The 20,157-nt window shown below is 37.5% G+C and overlaps 1 protein-coding gene across 5 annotated transcripts in view; it reads left to right on the top strand.

Moving 5' to 3' along the window:
• CADM1 (cell adhesion molecule 1) overlaps nucleotides 1-20,157 on the top strand; it is a 370,211-nt gene that overhangs the window by 290,442 nt on the left and 59,612 nt on the right. For all 5 annotated transcript variants that reach the window (XM_044669585.1, XM_044669584.1, XM_044669583.1 and 2 more), the window contains exons 2-3: nucleotides 5,192-5,338; nucleotides 6,617-6,769. In XM_044669585.1, coding sequence (XP_044525520.1) covers nucleotides 5,192-5,338; nucleotides 6,617-6,769 — 300 coding nt within the window. The remainder of the gene's footprint in view (nucleotides 1-5,191; nucleotides 5,339-6,616; nucleotides 6,770-20,157) is intronic.

Genomic DNA, 20,157 nt, shown 5'->3' with positions numbered 1-20,157 from the left:
GTTTGCTAGAGAACTTTTACGGGAGGCCTGTAGTAGCAAAAATGTTATGGAATGCCTTGGAGATGTTTACTTATAAAGTCTCATAAATAGAAATTTTTTTTTTTACAGGGAATCTAGCTGCAGATATAAATAAAAATTCTGTTTTTCTTCCATTTCCGGAAACCCCACCCATACCAATTAGTAGCACAGAATTTCCAAGTGTATCAGACATTGTTTAAACTTTAAAATAAATGAGCTTGCCGTTAACAGCCCTACTTAATGCTTACAGTTCCTTGTACCTGTTTGATTTCTTTTGAAGGGAGCATGTGCTATTTCTGCTTCTACTGTATATATCTTAATTGAGTTTTAAAAAACTGAAAAAAGGTTTTAAAAATGGTTTGTTTAGGAGAGACATATGAGTTAGCTGTTTTTCTCCTTCTGCTGCACATCAAATTGTGTTTTGTAACAACCTAATTGTCATGATATCTATTTCAAGGGGAAATTTATCAAGTCACAGTGCACCCTTCTGTTCAGAAAAAATACTCGAGGATGTGAGCAGAAATTATTTTTACATAAAGGCTGCAGGCAGTTCAGAGTACTGACACACATATCATATTTTCATCACTGTCATTCACTTCCTTTGCCTCAAATAAATAGGTTCATTATTGTTCCAATGCAGGCCCCTCATGGTTTCTCAGAGGGCGGAGCCACGCTGAATACAGCTGCCACCCAGGTGCCTGCTAGCATTGATTGGCTCTGGTATGGGGTGTCATCGCCAGGCTCTCCCCACCAGCCACAGCACTTTGACATCTTTGAGGAAAATATTTCATTATTACTTAAATGTTTTTTGGCATTAGTATTGTTGCTATGTAAAAAGGTGTAGAGAATTGGCTTTTTTTTTTTTTTTTTTTTTTTTTTTGGGGGGGGAGGCATTGGACTTAGAGAATTGAAATAATAATACTATAATGATGATGGAACTGTTCTGGGCTTGTGGAGCACATTTTCTTCAGCAAATTCAAAAAGACCCACCCGCACCATTTAGTTAATAAAAAGCACATTAAATTGACCTGGTCTTTTATTTCTTGAGATGTCTTTATTATAAGGTGTCACTTTTAAAAGAAACTTTTCCGTTTTATTGCCAAAGATACAAAATCAACTTGGTGCTTTTTCCCGGGGAAGGGTGGAGTAGGGGGAATGGTGTAATTATATACAACAACGTGAATGCATTATACTAGGACCAGAACAAACTAACCTTAGGATTCTGGGTAAAGCACTATCCCAAATTGAGGTGTAGAGCTATTGTTAGGCTGAAGTATTCCATTAGGACATAATTGAATTGGAACTTGTTTTTATTAAGTTCTCCTGTATCTGAGAGATTGTAGCCAGGACCTGGATGTCCTTGGTTTATGTTGAAGAGATTAATGCCTATCACACTGTGGCTTTTCTGCATGTACCTTTTATAAACTGGAGGTTCTTATTTGTATTACTAATAAACTTCCTTTAGTAACAAGAAATGCCTCTAACAACGAAAGAGCCCATGTTTTTGTATTCTAGTCTTCTCAAGGCAAGTTCCATGACTTAACGACAGTTATAGCATTTGAATCAAGCAGTTTAATTTTTCCTTAATTTTCTCAGTAGATTGGGTTCCCCCGAAGAAATAAGCTTATTGTCCTTTTTGTGCATAATTTTGCCAGGGCTAGTAAGACTACAGAGATTTTAGCACCTTGAAAAGCTGCTTGATTGGCAGGAATTCCCTTCCCCTTTTTCTTTTCTCAAATCTGGGAATAAGATTCTCCCTCCAGCTCATTTCTAAATTCAGTGTTTGTCACAGTAATTCGCTAAGGAAAAAATAAGCATCACTCTGTTTTTCTGATCACTTTTTCTCTTTGTTGCTATTCTGTAACACCATCGGCACAGCAAGCCTCTCCTGCAGCATCAAACTGAAGCAAATTTGCCATTTTGCTCCCTACAAACCCTGTGGGCCTAGTTACTCACTCACCAGGTTAATTCCCTGGTTCATAGTTCTCAAGGTTGGGCATCATTTTGGCTTGCTTCTCAATCACTAGGAATTTCTATTTATCTGCAGCTCCAGTAATTTTTTTCTTGTCTCTTGAGTTTGCCGCCTTCTAATCCTCTGGTAGGAGGTATACGGTTTCTGGGTGGTTTTGGCAGAAGGCCATTTCAGTCCAAATCCCTATTCTACAATCCAGAGCCCCATTTTATGTGTACAAGGTGCCTCTGCAGAGAGCTGATGACAGATGCAAGTCCTGCCCCTACATTATAATTCTATTGCTAGAGAATTTGAATGTTTGTGAGTTTTGTCCCATTTTAAGTTTGCTACAAAAATTATCCATTTTTGCCCTTTGCCTCTGAGAAACATCATATCTGGTACTAAACTTTTTTAACACACCCATAAGCTGAAGCTTTATATCTTTTATCTTATATGAATCTCCAGTTTCTTCAATTAAAAAATAGGCTTCTCAAAGGCAAGAAACTATGCTTTATATGTCTTTAGATGCTGGTGCCTAACTTTCTACCTTTAATCTAGTCACTATTTCATAAATGTTATTGAGTATTGAATATAATCATAACTTTTAATTGTATGCTCATTCTTGAAGTAAAAATTTGAAGAGTCTTGCCCTGACTACTTAAACCCACATTGGTTTTTCATCCTTTGGGATGGCCTGTACTTAGTGTCTTCATCTTATTTCTTGGCACATGGTCACTTTTTGTCTTGTGTTGTACTCTGAATCATTTCGTGGCATAGATTCTCTGGCTAGATAGTAAAGCACTTTTAAGTCAAGATTTTTTTGTTTTTTTGCTTTTTTGCACTTTGATAATGTATAGCAGGTACTTAAAAATGTCTACTGAATTGTATGTGACTGGTATGCAGTATGGGTTATGGAAGGTTCTCTGGTGTGGCAATCTTTTTGAAGACTTGGCAAGTCTAAGCCAACCACTTATTAGCAGTGAGTGACTTTACTAATTCGAACTTTCAGTTTCCTTCTCCGTAAAAGAGTTAAAGGGCAGCTAGGTTGCACAGTAGGTAAGAGTAGTGGCCCTAGAATCAGGAAGAAGACTCCTCCTGAACTCATATCTGGCCTCAGACACTTAGGAACTGTGAAACCCATGGCAAGCTTCTTAACCCAGTTGGCCTCAGTTTCCTCGTCTGTAAAGTGAGCCGTTGGAGAATGTAGCAAAGCACTCCGGTATCTTTTTCAAGAAAACCCCATATGGGGTCACAAAGGTAGACATGACTGAACTGATGAACAACAGCAAAAGAGTTAATACTACTTGTACTACATGCTTTATATATTTATAGTGAGAAAAGTATTCCTAGTGCCCACCACATAGTAGATACTGAAGAAATATTGGGCTCCCTAACATAGAGGGGAGTGGTCAGTGCTCTTCAAGCCCCCGAGGGCTCCCAGGCTCTTCATCCTTGCAGTCACCACATAGGAGAGTGAAAACTGGACTCCAAGGCGTCGAGAGAGTCAGTACTCCCAACACCCGCACTTCTAGCTCCTGATTTCTCCTTTGTCCTACCCTTGAGAAAGAATACATAAAAGGGGGGGGGGGGGAAAGCCCTGACTAGGTCCTGATGATGTGACAGACTTCTGTACCCACTAGAATCTCACGGTGGTGTGACCTCATGGACCACACTGCCCAGGGGGTTTGCTGGCAGAGATATTGGAGTGGTGTGTTTTTTTTTTTTTTTCCTTTTCTCCAATGAATTAAAGCAAGTGATTATGCCCAGGGTCTTACAGCCAGTAAATATCAGAAGCTAGATTTGAACTCTGCCCCAGCATTCTATCTCATCCGTCTCACTGACTCCTATAACATAGAGACCAGTGGGTAATCAGGGGAGTCCTAAGGATGATGGATCATTCCATCTAATTGGGTAATGAATAAATATGTCCTTTCTAGGAGCCAGGGCAGTATGTTATTATTGATTTGATTATTTAGCCTAGAGCAGTGATGGGCAAACTACCTCCCGTGGGCCAGATGGGGGGGGGGGCTGAAATGTTCTATCGGGCCATGGACTTTATTCCTAATCTGATGAATACAATGAGTAGGATACAATACAATGAAACTTCTAGAGTTGCCTTAGAAACAGACTGACAGATGAGCATTTCCTTTCCTTTGGCCCCCTCTTTAAAAAAGTTTTCTCATCACTGGCCTAGAGCAAGAGGTAGAATTACATGTTGGGATGGTACCTGGGCAGTAGCAGAAGCAGACGGCAAAATGAATAGGAATATAGCCAGGGGATACAGCTGAAAACAGTGAGGTGAGCCAGCAGATCGAACATTGGATCAAGAATCTGGAAGACCCGAGTCCCGGTCTGGTCTCAGACACTTACTGGCTGTGTGGTCTTCGTTAAGTCACTTAAGCTCTGTTTGCCTCCATTTCCTCATTTGTAAAATGAAGATAATGACAGCACTTTCTTCTCATTAGGGTTGTGAGTCAGATGAGATTATAAGTGTAAGGCACCAAATACAGTGTAAGATCCAGGAACTATATAAATGTTAGGTATGATTAGATATTATTAGATGAGATAGGGTCTGATAGTTTAGAGCCACTACTAGATGTAGTGGATGGCCTTAGTACATACTCACTCTCTCCCATCAAGATAGTTCAGCCCAGGAGGGGAATTCCAGAACTAGGTGGATTAACAACTCTGGGGGCTAAAGGAGTGGTTACTTTGTTTTCCCCTAGTGGTTCCATTTGAAAGTACTAAGGGTAAAGGGCTGAATTATCTCTGAAATCAGTGGTGGCACAAAATCATAAATAAAGAGGGTTCTTAACAGGGCTTAATATCTTGACATAAAACTTGCATAAAGTTGTTTAGAGCATAGCCTTTGAGAATATGAATCAAAAAACCCAGTGCACTCTCCAAATTTCATATTTGATTTAGCTTTTTGACTATTTCCCACTATTTTGTGCTTCTGTTTCTCCATCTGAAAGTTGAAAGTGTTTTTACTTACCCCTCCCTATCTCATAGTTATAAAGTCAGTCCAGCAGAATACTAACAAATGACAAATGAGCTATTCCATTTTATGTTCTTGGGGGTGGGGGATACTATGGAAGCGACAGTAGTAATTACTAATATTATAATAACAATTGTCGTGCTTCTCTCCTAATACGTGAACCCCATGGATCTAATTCTAGTCTGTCCTAAAAATGTCTTTCTTTATCTTTTTCTTCTCTTCAGGTGATGGACAAAATTTGATTACAGAAGATGTGACCGTAGTCGAGGGGGAAGTTGCCACCATCAGCTGCCGAGTCAAAAACAGTGATGATTCTGTGATCCAGCTTCTGAATCCCAACCGACAGACCATTTATTTCCGGGACTTCAGGCGTAAGTTTCCATGCCTGTAGTATTAGATGGCAACTTCTTTTGCTGCTAGTAATTTTGATAAAGAGATTGCGAAGGGCTCCTTTTTAATTTAATGTTAGATGCTTAAAGTTTAGTCGATTCTTCAGAGGGAAGATGAGACGTGCAATCATAATCTTTCTGCTTAATAGAAACCTTGATGGTCCCCTTTTAAAGTAAGACAGTCTTACTTTGCAATAGGAATTGATTGTAGTAATTCAAGGTGAATTGCAATTGAGTGGCAAATACTTAGCTGACACAAACAGCTCAAATAGGGTAAAGCAAGGAAAATATAGCATTCTGAAAGGTAATCTGTTTGGTTTGAAGATTGAAGTTTTCAAGGCAATTTGTGCCCCTAAAGACAAAACCGAATCTCCTATTGCCACTACCTCTAGGGATAGGAAGCTGTATCTAGGTTTCCCTGGTGAAATGTTTCTAAATCTCAAGCCACAATGACTAATCATTGAACCTAAATTGTGTATAATCGAAATGGCTCAAATTAGGACTCAGCAGAGGACAAAGGTAAGAATAGAATTTTTTCATTGTCAATAATCCACTGAAAAATTGTCACTTGAAAGGATTATTGTATAGTAGAATCAGACATAGAGTCTCTACCCATCACCTGTAATAGAGATGCCAAACATTGATGTGGTATAGACAGACCTGAAGAACAAGGAAAGGGAAGGGGGAACAATTATAGAAAGAAGTTTGTTTCAGATGAATATTTGTCAATATAGTAATGTAGCTTTTGTCAAAATTACCATAAGGACTTTAACAGTAAATATTGGAGGTAAATAAAAAAACCTACGTACATGACGCTTGCTGTGATTCAGATTTCCTGCTTCATGCCTCTTGTAATCGATTCCATGCTATGAAGCTGGGTATAGTTAGCAATGTGGATCAGGGAGCAGACAACCCTCCCTTCCTCTCCCATTTTATGTCTGTCTATCTGCTGATAGGAAGCCTGAAATAATTTATGAATAAATGCTCAAAACTGACAGTAATAATTATTGGCATTTTGCCAAGGTGGGTGGGTGTTTCCCCCTTTGGTCAGGGTTATTTGTCTAGAAAGTAATTACAGGAGAAGCTCAAGGTGGAAATACAGGGTGTAGGAAGAAGCCGCTAACGTGCAGAAAGATTTAACAAATTATTTTTCTTTTCTTTAGCTGTCTTTTAAGGCATCTGATTTTGCCAAGTCTGGGGAGGAAAATATACTATCTGTCGTCGTCCTCACAATCATTAATGATGTGTTTTGTTCCACAGCTTTGAAGGACAGCAGGTTTCAGTTAGTGAATTTCTCTAACAGTGAACTCAGAGTGTCGTTGACAAATGTCTCAATTTCTGATGAAGGAAGATACTTCTGCCAGCTCTACACTGATCCCCCACAGGAAATTTACACAACTATCACAGTGCTTGGTAAGAAATGTGGTGGATGCTCACCTTAAGGCTTTTAAACTTCTATTTAATGCCAGGGAACTGAGTGTGAATTGCCCATAAAACCGGGTATCTCTCCACAGCGGGGAAGAAGTTAATGGTATCTATTACTGTAATGATTTATTTTTAGCTAAGAATCACCTGACCTCATTTTGGTTTATCTTCCCAATGAGTTAGTTCGCAAAAACTGCTCATCCAGTTTTTATAGATTCCACCTTCCCCTGAATTCCAAACCTCAAGCTTCAGAAGCAAAGATTTAAGAAAATTTAACAACTCGTCATCAAATCACTGACTGCATGGTCTATGGTTGCTTTTAACAACCAGCTTCTTCTTTTTAATTTTTCCTGTGAAAATGAAAAAAGAGATGGGCTTCCCACATCTGTTTGTTATTTCAGTTTTTTAAAAATGAAACTCTCTTAATTATTTTTAATTTTAAAATACACTATATATTTTGTTGTTGATTTCTTTTAACCTGGTTTGACTGACTTGCCTTGTTTAATAAGTATACCCAGGATTAGGCTACAAAAGCATTTCTCCATGATCCTATGCTTTAGGCGACTTCAGCCACAGAAAAGTAAAGAGTTAAATGCTTCCCTGGAGGAGTGCATGCTGATAAGCACAGAACTTTTAATGTGATGCTGAGCTCACCTTCAGGGAACTGAAGCTCTTTTCTCATAATCACTTGAATATGCTTTTCAGCAGCACACCTATAACTGGGTTTCTATACAGATTTTTTTTTTTAAGTATGATTGGTAAATATTATTCCGTCAAAGGTAATCTGCATCTGATTCTTGCCCCCAGATAGAACTCAATATGTGGGTGCAGTTGATATAGCATTAGCCACGTTGGGAATGGTGGGGGTAGGAAGGGAAAGTGGGTTTTTATAGTGAGAGCATCGGGGACACTCACCGTAGTGAGGGAGGAGCTCTGATTTATACCTAAGAGGAGATGATGAATCAAAATCTATTTGAGGCAGAAGACTGCAGCTTTTCAGCATAATGATATGGAGATTTAGAAGAGAAGATAAATATGAAGGACAGTCTTGTATTTTGTATGTGTTTATGTAACTCCTATCCTGTTGCTTTGTTGTAAATGCAAAATTGTAAATAGAAAATTTGTTTCCTTCCTAAAACCAAATCATACCTTATATCCCCTAAAGCCTATGTACTCTTCAGCCAGATAACTATTAATTTGAGGGAGTCTTTTTAAAACATCTGTCCTTTAAAGTCCTCATATACTCACATTTCAATATTAATTTCCTTTCAGGTATTCATTTTGGGGTCTGATTGAGGTTTAAATTCATATCAGGCCTATAGATAAACAGAACAGAAAAAGGTTTTCCAGAAAAGACTGCCTTGAAATTTTACAAGGGTATAATGTTCGATAGAGCTTGTCTGCAGTTCTTATTTTTTAGTAGGAGTTTGGGAATACATCTTTTGCTTTCCAGAGTAAGTTCTGACATATATAGGCCTCGGACTAGCCATCCAGTGTACTCTCCTGGCAGATATCCTGGGGTGTTTGGGGTGTCAATAATTAAACTTAACAGGGTTTACAGCACTTTGAATTTTCAAAGCATTTTTTAGGCTCCTTGAGATATAGGACAGGAAAAAGGTGGATAATCATCTTGTTAAGATTATGAAATACATGAGGAGGAGTCAGAATTACAACTCTATATTCCTACCTTCCAGTGTTTTTCTTCAGTCTCTTTGTTAAGGACTGTTGTCGTTCAGTCTTTTTGCAGTTATGCTTGTCTCTTTGTCACCTCATTTCGAGATTTTTTGGCAGAGATTGCCATTTCCTTCTGCATCCCATTTTATTGATGAGGAACTGAGACAAATAGGGTTAAGTGACTTGCTCAGAGTTACATAGCTAGTAAGTGCCTGAGGGCTGGATTTAAAACAGGAATCTTCCTACCTCCATGCCTGGCACTTTACCCACTGTACCACCTGGCTGCTTGCAAGCGTACCCATGATTTTTCTCTGAAAAATGTAGACCTTTGTTTTTCAGAGATGTATTTGTCCATTGGCAAATAGTAATTTTCTGTTCTTTTTCAGTGACAGATAATGTTGTTCAAAGGCTGCAAGATTAATCCATTCCAACTGTAAATAAGCCTTCTGTAGGGGAGGACGGTTATACCAAGAGTAGTCTGTTGGGAGACATTATGCTTGGAATCATTTTGGTGGTGGTGGTGGGGGTCTGATTATTTTAAATGTACCAGTTTCTTGCTTGTATTTTACAGAGGCAAGAACTTAAGTATACTTGAAAGTTAATAGCAGTAGATGTTTTTTCTGCAGCTTACACATTCATTAAATATTCTTTCCATTGAATTTACTCCAGGATTCCTTGACAGAGTAAAATTGTTGTCATCAATGTTTGAATCTTTCATACTCTGAAATCTGACAATTTTCACTGATACTTATATATTCAAACCTTTTCTCCCAAGGTTTAGGGTTTTGAGATATTATAATGAATGAAGAATGATGTATTAGCATCTCCGTTGCCACGTATGGTTCTCTGAAAGGAACGCCATATGTACTTTACACAGCTGTCAAACTCCCCGATAGGTTGAAGATGCTCATTTCAGTGTGTGTTTCTATTAGTTGTTGGATGCATTCAGCAAAAAACTTCAGCATAATTATAGGGCCAAGAGATGGATATTTGTTAATGTTCTCTCTGCCATTCTAAAGATACTATTATGTTTATTATCTCATCCATAGAAAAAATGAAAACTCCTCTGTGGTATTTTGCATGCACTTGCTTGCTTGTTAAGATATTCATTTACTTTTTCCACTCATGATCAGTTTGTTTCTTTCAAGCAGAGTGTACTACAGGCCTCTCCTTATCCTATTACTCATGAGTTATGATAGAGTGTGTGTGTATACACTGCTCTAAGATTAATATAGTCACTGATAATAGTAGCTAATATTATTACAGTGCTGTCCTTCTAAGATTAGTGTTCACTCTTAAGATTCCAGGAACAGGAGAACCTAATTATTTTAAAGGGTCTTAGAGTGAGATTTCACTTACTGATCAGTTTTAAGGTTCCTCTTTTGTTATAATTAACATGGCTCTGCTTTTTTTTTTTTTAATATGTGGTAGGAGTAATGTTTATAATTATCTCTTTCATAGATTCGAGATTAGCTAAAAAAAAACCTTGACACTTCATTGCTGCTGATTCCTGGGTCTTTCCTGCATGAGATTTTCTTCCAGATTTTCATCTCTGTGTTTTTCTTTAGATGTATCTACAGTTATTTTCATTAATGGCCAAAGGTTTAAAAAAATCCTAAATTACTAGATTTTGTATATTTGTCATTTCACAGCAAATCATTTTCTAAGAAGTGAACTTTTATGTTGAAAGATTCCCTTTTTATTTACACATTTTTCTTACATGGAAATGACTAATTTGAAGGTAAAATATTATTGACTCCTCAGATTATACTAAACGTTTAGAAGGTCATCTAGTCTATCTCCCTAAATCATTTGAAATAAATTTAATATTACCTATTTTTTTTTTAATGTAAGGAACATCAGTGTGCTGGAATATATCAGAAATTATAGCCATCACCATCACATTTTCTTTCATGCATATAAATAAAACCACCCCGAATCTTAAGAGTATTTATTTCATGAGTGAATTAAATTCAATGTCATATTTTAAAAATCTTTTATTTAATTAAGTGCCTATTGTACAAAGGATTGCTAAGTACTAAGAATACATTTTAATGGTGCAGTAGAGGAGGCCTGGACCTTTGATTTATTGGTTCAGTGATGGGCAAACTACGGAACCTCCAGCCAGATTGCCTTCCCCTGCCCCCCCTCCCCCCACCCTTGGGGGGGGGGGCTGTGTGACATTATTCCTAATTTGATGAATACAATGAGTAGGGAAAAAATACAATGAAACTTCAAAAGAGTTGCCTTAGACACAGACTGATAGATGAGCATTTCCTTTCCTTTGGCCCCCTTGTTAAAAAATTTGACCATCACTGGTTGATTCCCAGTGAGGAAACTCACTCTCATATTGTACCTCAGTAATTATTGTATTTATTTATAAAATTGTATAAATATATTATCACTTATATATAATAATATATAACAAATACACATGAATAAATTATTTATAAAAATTAATTCTTCCTGGTTTTTTTTTTTTTTTTTTTTGTAGTTACATGAGATACCAAGAGTTTAAGAGATTTACCTATCTGTCAAGGGCAGGATATAAATACAGTTCCTCAACACACCCTGCCACCTCTGGAGATTCTTCTGATCTCAAATACACGTCCCCCTAAAAGTGACACAATGCCCTCTTCCTTAAAGATTGTTTGGCTGCAATGGGGCTAAGAGTGGAAGAAGTAGAGACCATAAAAGCCAGAACTTGGTAGACTATAATTAGGGTAAAGGAGACGTTTTGTTTTTTTGTTTGTTTGTTTTTTTAGTAATGTCAGAAAATTTTGAGGAAAGAAAAGACGTTTTTTTCCTAAAGATATCAGGAAAAGTTTTCTGGAAAAAATTTCACATGAGTTGGACATTCAAGAAAGATGCTATCAGGGAACATTGAGCACCAGACCTGGAGTCAGGAGGAACTGGGTTCAAATGTGACCTTAAGTATGTCCAAGCTATGTCAGCCTGGGAAAGTCACTTAACCCCAATTGTCTATCTCTTAGTGCCCTTCTTGATACTAAAGACAGAAGGTAAGAGTGCAAATAAGGAGGGATTTCAGGAGACATAGATGTAATAGAACAGGAGGTAAAAGGAAGACTTCTGATTCATTGCATAGAAATGGAATGAGACCTGGCTATCCTTTGAACACTTTCCTTCATATATATACATATATATATATATATATATATATATATATATATATATATATATATATATACTGTCTCTTATACANAGACTTCTGATTCATTGCATAGAAATGGAATGAGACCTGGCTATCCTTTGAACACTTTCCTTCATATATATACATATATATATATATATATATATATATATATATATATATATATTATTCATCATATCTGGAATATATGGACTTCCTAAAGGAGAATAATATGAAATAATATTAGAAAGGTAGATTGGAGCCATACTATGGAAGTCCTTAAATGTTAGACTAAAGGTTTGTATTTTATTCCACAGGTGATAAAGAACTACTGAGGGTTTTTAAGAAGGAGAGCTGGTGTTTATAAATCCTTGCATTAATATTTAATTTGGCAGTTATGTAGAGGATAGATTGGAGAAGGGAAGGGAGAAAATAAGTTCCATAGTCCAGGGAAGAGATAATATAGGGCCAGAATTAAGGTGATCTGAGTGGAAAAGTGTGGGCTGGGGAGAAATAGGAGACAGATTGTGGTTGTAGAATTAACAGGATGTGGCTAGAATGGTGGAGAGTAAGAGGAATGGGAAACTGTTGGCCTCTGAAATAAGTTTAGAAAACAAATTCTCTTATGCACTTATTATCCTTATGTATTGTCATTATCTGTGTCTTACCCAGTGCTGGACTTTTAGTTCCAATCCTACAGGAAGCTCACCTTTGCCAGATTTTATGTCTGAGCTTCAACTGAATCCAGTGCTTAGCAACCCAGGAGGTTTTTAATAAGTACGATGGGAAGAACAATGAGCCAAAGGAGACTCCTAGGATTCTCTAGTGAAAGAGCACCAATACCAGTGACAGCATTGTCAATGTTTGGAAGGGGAAGAAAGAGCAGAGAACAAGATCATGAATTCAGTTTTGGACATATGGAGTTTGAGTTGACAATGGGTCATCCAGTCGGAGATATATGGCATGGAACAAAGGAAATACGAGTCATCTTCTAAATAAACCTTCATGGACTAAAATTAATTCTCAATCTTGTATTCTTAGTAATGATTCTTTTGTCCTTTTCTCATTAGTTATTATTAATCATGTTATTAATATGGTCTTTATTCAGTCCCCCAAACCCTTTCCAGGACCTTTAAATATATAATTGTAATTTTAAGATATTTAGTTAGAGGTTCTCTCAAATCATAGTGAGTCGGGCGACCATCTGAGACCTTCATTTACTAAGAGTTCTGAGTTATAAGCCCCATGATGCTGTGGGCTTGTGGGAATTCAGTTGACTTGATTTTTCAGATCAGTGAGTATTTCCCTGTCCCTGCTATGTACTGAGCAGTGTTTCTAGGGTCTAGGAGAAGATAAATATTTAGGTAAAATACAGACCCTGTACTGATTGAGCTTATAGTAACAGGGGATGGTTATGTGGAAAGATGTACATCAAGGTGGTAGTTAGGTGGCACAGTGGATAGAGCACCACGCCTGCAGTTAGGACATCCTGGGTTCAAATCTGGCCTCAGACTCTTCCTAATTGTGTGACCCTGGCAAAGTCGCTTAGCCCCCATTTCCTAGCCCTTGCTCTTCTAGTTGTTACTAATACAGAAAGTAAGGGTTTTTAAAAAATGCATAATTTTATAATTTGTGAGGGTATCATATATATATAGCTATAGCACAGTGCCTCATGAGATCTAGGAGTTGGTAGGAAAAGAGCCAAATTGGCCTTCTTTCTGTACCTCATATACTCCTCATACATATTTTTACTTCTATGCTCTTATTCCCCAAAACAACATTAGTCCCTAAGGGGAAGGAATTAGTCCATTTTTATCTTTGTATTCCTGGTACTTATTGAGTAAGTGAGTATAGTTATTCTAAACTATAAGGAAAGGTAAAGTAGGAGGTTTTCATAAAGGTAGGATATTTAAAGTTGCCCTTTAAAGATTAGGAAGAAATTCAAAAGGTGAATGGCATGAAGTAGAACATTCCAGACAATGGGAAAAACCTGAGCATGTACCCAGAGTTAGGCAATCTTGACCTATTTCTGAGGTCATAAGTAATCCAGTTTAGTTGTAATGGAACTGTGAGTAGAAGGGAATAAACAAGAACAAGGAAAACATATGTGAGACCAGATTATGGAAGGCTTTGAATTTTACTTGCTATGCAATAAGCAGTCATGAGAGATTTTTGGATGATAGTGTCTGCATGTCAGCAAGATGCCAAAGCTGTATTGGTGGAGGTATTTTCCACACAAGAAATGGTAGACCCAGTCACTATCTCTAGCACAAGGATATCAGAGAATCACATGGGCTGTCAATCACTTATCTTCCTGTATGACTAATCTGTCTTCTTTTTTAAGCATACATTTTCTTCTTAGCATCTTGTCCCCTGATTCTTCACCATTGCATGTGTGTATATGCATGTATGTTTGTGTGTATTGTGTATTTTGTGTATATTGTATGCTTGCACCCATACTGTTCCTCTCCATTCTCCTTTATGTACTACTCCTTTTCTAATTTCTTTGGAGGCTATAGTGTCATATACCTTTTAGGGTAACAACCCCAGAAGAAGACACATTAAAAAGAAGATACTTTGTTTATGGGACAAGTTTAGAAGAAGTTTTGAAATTTCCCAAAGGCAAAAAGCCAAGCCACTCTTCTCTTCCTGTTTAATTCTGGGCCCAACTCTTTGTCTGTTTGCACTGTCTGCCCTAGACATGTATGCTGATGGATGGGCATTATTGGTTATTCATCTAACTCCATGTCATCTTCTGGACAATATACATTCTTCATTTACCTAGTTTTTGTGTGCAGATGGTTCAGGTAAACTCTTTTGAGTGATAATGGATCTTTTCCACAGGCTCTTTGGTGTGTGAGGTCCACAAACAGAAGCATCTTGTCTTACTTATTGAAGCCTTCCTGTTGCTTACTAATACTTTCACTTATGACAAACTTGATGTATGTATAGTATAGACTATTCTTGTTGTTGTTCTCTTGCCTGCCCCTTCTGGGCCCCCTTCTCTTCAAAACCCCCCACCCTTCCCTACACACACACACACACACACACACACACACACACACACACACGCACGCACATAGACACAAAGCATGTCTATCAAATGCATGTTGGAATTTTTAATGCCCTTCATCTTTCAGTGTGTGATGTTAAAGTTGTGATCTACTTAGAAACGTTATGTCTTTATTTTTTATTTATTTATTTATTTATTTTTTTTTTTTTGGTATGCCTTTGATGTCTTCGAATTAATCATCTCATAATTTTCTTAACTTCCATAGAGTTCCTTTCTATCATTCCCCTCTAGTCATTAGGGTCATTAAAGAAGTTTTGAAATTTCTCAAAGGCAAAGAAAGCCCCTCTTCTCTTCCTGTTTAATTCTGGGCTTAGCTCTTTGTTTGCACTGTCTATCCTAGACTTGTATGTAGATGGATTGCTTTTTCCATTTTTTGTTCTTTTAAGGGCCATTTCTACTACTAAAATTGTGAAACTAAAAATTTTCTATAAAAAGTTTTATAGAATTTTTTTCCCTTTTTTCTTTGTTGTCCTTTCATTTATAAATTCCCATAGATTGGTTATGTTTATATCGGACTTTTGCCAAACTTTCTTTAAAATGATGTTAACTACTCTTTTCATGAAATGACTTCATAATCTTTTATCATCTCTATATGATTTTGCAAATAAATGTATATGCTAAACTATTGTTGCCCTTGGTTGCTTAGTAAGATAGATCTACTTGATGAGTCAGTCAAATATTCACTAAATAAGGTGAAACCTCTATTGGCCACCTTTTCTAAAAATTGCTTTGTCAATTAAACTTTCGTATGAAATTATTATAGTTGATATCATTGCTTTCTTTCACCCAACTCTTATTTTTCATCAGCAAGAACTTATTTAAATCAATCAGGATGGCATCATTTTAAAAGCATATCATATCATTTTCTCATTTATTTTCTTCTACTTTTCTACTTACTTTGATTTTTGTTATCAAGCTAGAGGGTTGACTGTACACAAAGTACTGATTCAGGAATGAGCCCCATGTAACAAGTTATTTTCTGCCTGCTATAGTATAATAAATTTCATTTTTGGTGATTTTAGTTGGTTCTTGCCATGCCCAATGCCTCCTAAGTCTTTTTTTTTTTTTAAAGAAAATATTCATGATATATAAAGGCATTAGGTTCTATGTAGTCTATAAGTTTTTGAACTCTTTCTCATTACTTATTTCTGATCTACATTTTCCAATCATTTCTCATTATCTACCCCTATTCCCACCATTCCATTGAAATCACCAAGTATAAAAATACATATTGATTTCATCTGGTTCAAAGTCTTAAAAGAATTTCTATACTTCTTCATTCCTGCAACAGATGTTGGTATAAAAGCTGTAATTATTATCATGGTGGTTATTTTGCAAATATATATCATCAGCACTACAATTCAAGATGACCAAACATCTCCTGGAAAGATGTCTTAATGCTTTTGGACACATGAAAAAAGTAATTCCTTCAGGTCACTTATTTATTTTTTCGGTGAATACTTTCATCTTTCCATTGAGTTCCCTTTTCCTTCTGTGTGTGTGTTTTTTTTAAAATATGAGAACATAGTAAGATTCAGTTTCTTCAGTAGTATTTCTACTCATTGGTCAGTGGATAAGGATCTCCTATTTAAAATGACAAGAGTGAACTTAAAACCCTCAGAGAAAATGAGATTGCCAGAGGGAGAAGTGCATGAAGGGCAACTTCCATAGAATATTCACCTTAATAAGGGCTGAAGAGAGGGGAAGAAGCCAGGAAAAGAAGTAGAAGAAAAGTAGAGTTTAGAGACAGAAGAGCATGTAGAAAATATAGTGTCTTTCTCTAAAGTATAAAAACCATATGATTCTTCACCCTTTCTGCCTCCTTTCTTGATAATCTGTCACTGTTATTGCAGAAGCCAAAAGGAGTCACATGAGACCAAGGGCCATTTTGTATTTTTGTTTCTTTCTTGGGTCACCATGGCCAAATGATTTATCACCAAGTGGCCAACATATTATGTGGCAATCTCTTTCTACTGAGGTTAACTGATCCTTGGAAAAGGAGTCTGTTTCCTGGCCCAGGCATGAAGTTTTTCCAGGATGATAAAGCCTATCACAACTTGTTCTCCTTTGGCATAAACTTTAGGATGACAGCCTCACTTAGACACCTTGATGAGGTATCAGAAGAGGCCTGTGTGGGAGATCAAGAAGATCAGTAGTAATTAATGCATAGGCTAGTGCAAATCATCCCAAGGTAATAATGAGAGTTGCATTAGGATGGTTGCAGAGGGAAATAAAAGATAGATGGGGCAAGATTCAGGAGGTGTTACAATACATAGGACATGATAATTGCATATATTAGTTGAATATGTAGGACATGATAATTGGATATGTTAGGTGAGGGAGAAGGGCAAGTCAAAAATAATCTCCAAGGTTTCCTTAAGTGGGAGAATATGAATGCTGGTGCCACTGACAGTAATAATTCAGAGGGAGGACTAGGCTTCAGAAGAAAAGTGGAAAACTTAGCTGGGGACATGGGGGGTTTGAGGTCCCTGAGTGGCATTCATATGTAGATATCTGCTTGGCAGTTTGGGGTGTTGATCTAGAACATAAAAGAGTGGTCACGATGAAGAGACAGAGCTACCCAGGTCTGGAAATTACCAGCATAGCATCTGCCAGACTTCAGATTGAGTGCAATTGTCAGGAAAGAAAAACAAGGGAGATAACTTCTGGCAGAATAGCTTTAAGTGTTTAAAAGAGGATAAGGAATCTAGTAAGGAGACAGAGGAAGAAGGTTAAGTTAAGAGAATATAGTGTCTTTGAAGCCATGGTAAGAGCATGGGACAGTAACTCATGGGAGAGGGGACCCCTTATTGTACATCATCCATCTAATGCTTTCTAGTTGTCAAATCAGCTTATGAATACCAGAGGCTATGAACCTGGATCACAGTCATTCAGAATTGCTTTACCTGTAGATCTCAATTTCCTCCAAAGAAGATAATGGTGAACATCCTGAAAGCTTTCATTTATTTCTTTTAAAGTTATGGAAGGTTATTATGTCCCACTTTTACAGAGTAAGCCACCTCCCTTTCTGTTTCCTAATTCTCTTTGCGGCATCAGTTTTTATAAGTCTTCTGATATTTCTCACTTCTTCATAGTAAATCTCCTCATTTAATTCTTGTACCAAAATTTGGACATTATTCCATAGGTGCTGCAGTGGGCACCCATTTGGTTACCATGCATGTTTTTGTTTAAGCATTATGGTTTAATGGATCTATTAACTTCACCAATGGACTTGTTTCCTCATGGGAGAAAATTAGAAGAATGTCCTCTAAAGTTTGTTCCAACTCTGTTAAATCTGTGTCAATATTTTTAATACCTTCCAAGTCATTGTTTTTCTGCTACCACCTAAGCTTTATACTCCCCGTGCAACTTTTCCTTGCCCTTTTTGTCACTCACAGGAGTGGTTTTTCTGAGAATGTGATTCACAAAGCCATGTATCATTTTTTAACCCTGTGAAAGCCCCATTGTCCCCTTTCTCTGTTTCTGTCATATACTGTTAGAGAAAGATACAAATTGGAATGGATGGGATCTACTGCAAACCCATGTGCTCGACCCTCCACCAGGTCCTTAGTGCTATACATTAGCACTTTTATTCCTCTTTGGACAATTCTTCATTCTTCTTTCTCTCAGCAGCTTACTCAGATCTTTTTCAAAGTCTTTAACTCCTTCCTCTTCTCCCTAGTCTCACCAGATGATCTGACTTCTTTTATTTTACTGAGATCATAGCAATCAGTTATAAAGAGTCCTGAATTTTCTTCCTCTCTGCCTCAAAATTTCTCTGTATCCTTGCCAATGGCTTTATCCTACTATTTGGTCTCTGGGAAAGAAATATCCAGGGCTGACTTCTCAACCTTTATCCCTTGATCCTACCCTGCCTGTATGCTACCTCTGGAGTCCTTCAGTTATAGTATCTTTTATGTCTCCAGGCTCTTCTTTGTGGCCTTTCCCCCCTTCTCCCCCCCACCCCCTTATTTTTCAATAAACATTCTCAAGTATCCCCTGACATTCCACCCCACCACCACCACCAAATCCACCCTACCTAACCTCTTCTTGTCTATAAAGCAGTAGCCATTTGTTTTCACCCCTTGTCACAACCAAAGGGTCACTGCTTCTAATTCCTAGCCAGCCATTTTTTTTTCCTCAACTGTGTATAGTATGATTGCCACTGTCACACCTCTTTCTACTGGAATATTTCTCTACCTCTGAAGTTCTGAGAATGTAGTATTGTGTCTTATTCCTCTTTGTATCCCTTGTAGTACCTAATCATAATTATACATTTATATATCATATTGAAGTTCACAAAACACCTTCCTCACAGCAATCCTTTGAGGTAGGAGGAGGTATTATATTCATTTTTCAGATGTGAAAACTGAGGCTTAAAAAGTTTCAATAACTTGCCCAAGGTCACACATTTAATCACAGAACTGAACCTTCTGACTCTGAAGCCAGTGCTCTTATCATGTCTTTATCCACAAGGCAACAATTTTATCATGGTCAACAATAGATTTTTGTTAATGATGTTGAATTTTTATTAATTTTTTGTACCGAACTCCATTGAGTCTTTGAGACAAAATAAGTTCCTATTTATTCCTTTTACCACCTGCTGAACCTGTTCCCAGGTTACCACATAGTGACAAGCAGGCCTTTTTGCAAGAATGGCACAGATAAACTGGCATGCTGGACCAATGCATATAAGGATAAAAGAATTTTACATTGAAAAAATGTCATGCATTTTCTTTATTCTGTTCATACTCTAAAGCAGACATTTTTTTTCTCTTTCTTTCATTCTTTTTGATCCAGGGTATCTTCCTTCCTTCCTAACTTTCTTCTCCTCCCTTCCTTCCCCCCCTCCCTCTCTTGTCCCCCTTCCCCTTTCTTTCTCTCTTTGGCTCTGTCATCTCTGTCTTTCTGTCTCTCTCTGTCTCTGTCTCCCCTTCTCCCTTCCTTCCCTCTATCACATACACAAGCACACTCACCAAAGAAGTTTCAGTGTCTACTGCTTTTAGTTATACATACAAACTCCTTTCATCAGCACTTAGATTCTTCCAAGATCGGGCTGCAGTATCCTTTTCAGCCTCCCCTAGTTGGCATCCCTGCCAGACAGGTGTGCTTCCTGTAACATGTGTCTCCTATTCCTTCTCTCACTCATGCCTGTCCCCAGGCTCTCATCCGTGCCTAATGTGCTCTCCCTCTTCATCTGTGGCCACTGGATCCCTAATGACCTTCCACAGCTCAGCTTAGCCATTAGAGGTCATCTAGTTCCATCGCCCTCATTTTACAGATGAGAAAACACGAGACTTGGGGACTTTAAGTCACTTGCCTAAGGTCACCCCATCATACATGGGCAGAAGTAAGATTTAAGTTGAGATTCTGTGTCTCCAAATTTAGCACTTTCCCATATGCCTGCTGCTACTCTCTCATCTTCCAGGGACATTTTTCTTTCTTTCTTTCTTTCTTTCTTTCTTTCTTTCTTTCTTT

This window comes from Gracilinanus agilis, chromosome 3 (assembly GCF_016433145.1).
Source record: "Gracilinanus agilis isolate LMUSP501 chromosome 3, AgileGrace, whole genome shotgun sequence".
NCBI lineage: Eukaryota > Metazoa > Chordata > Mammalia > Didelphimorphia > Didelphidae > Gracilinanus > Gracilinanus agilis.
Note: the sequence above shows the minus strand (reverse complement) of the source record. Positions and strands in the feature narration are given on the sequence as shown.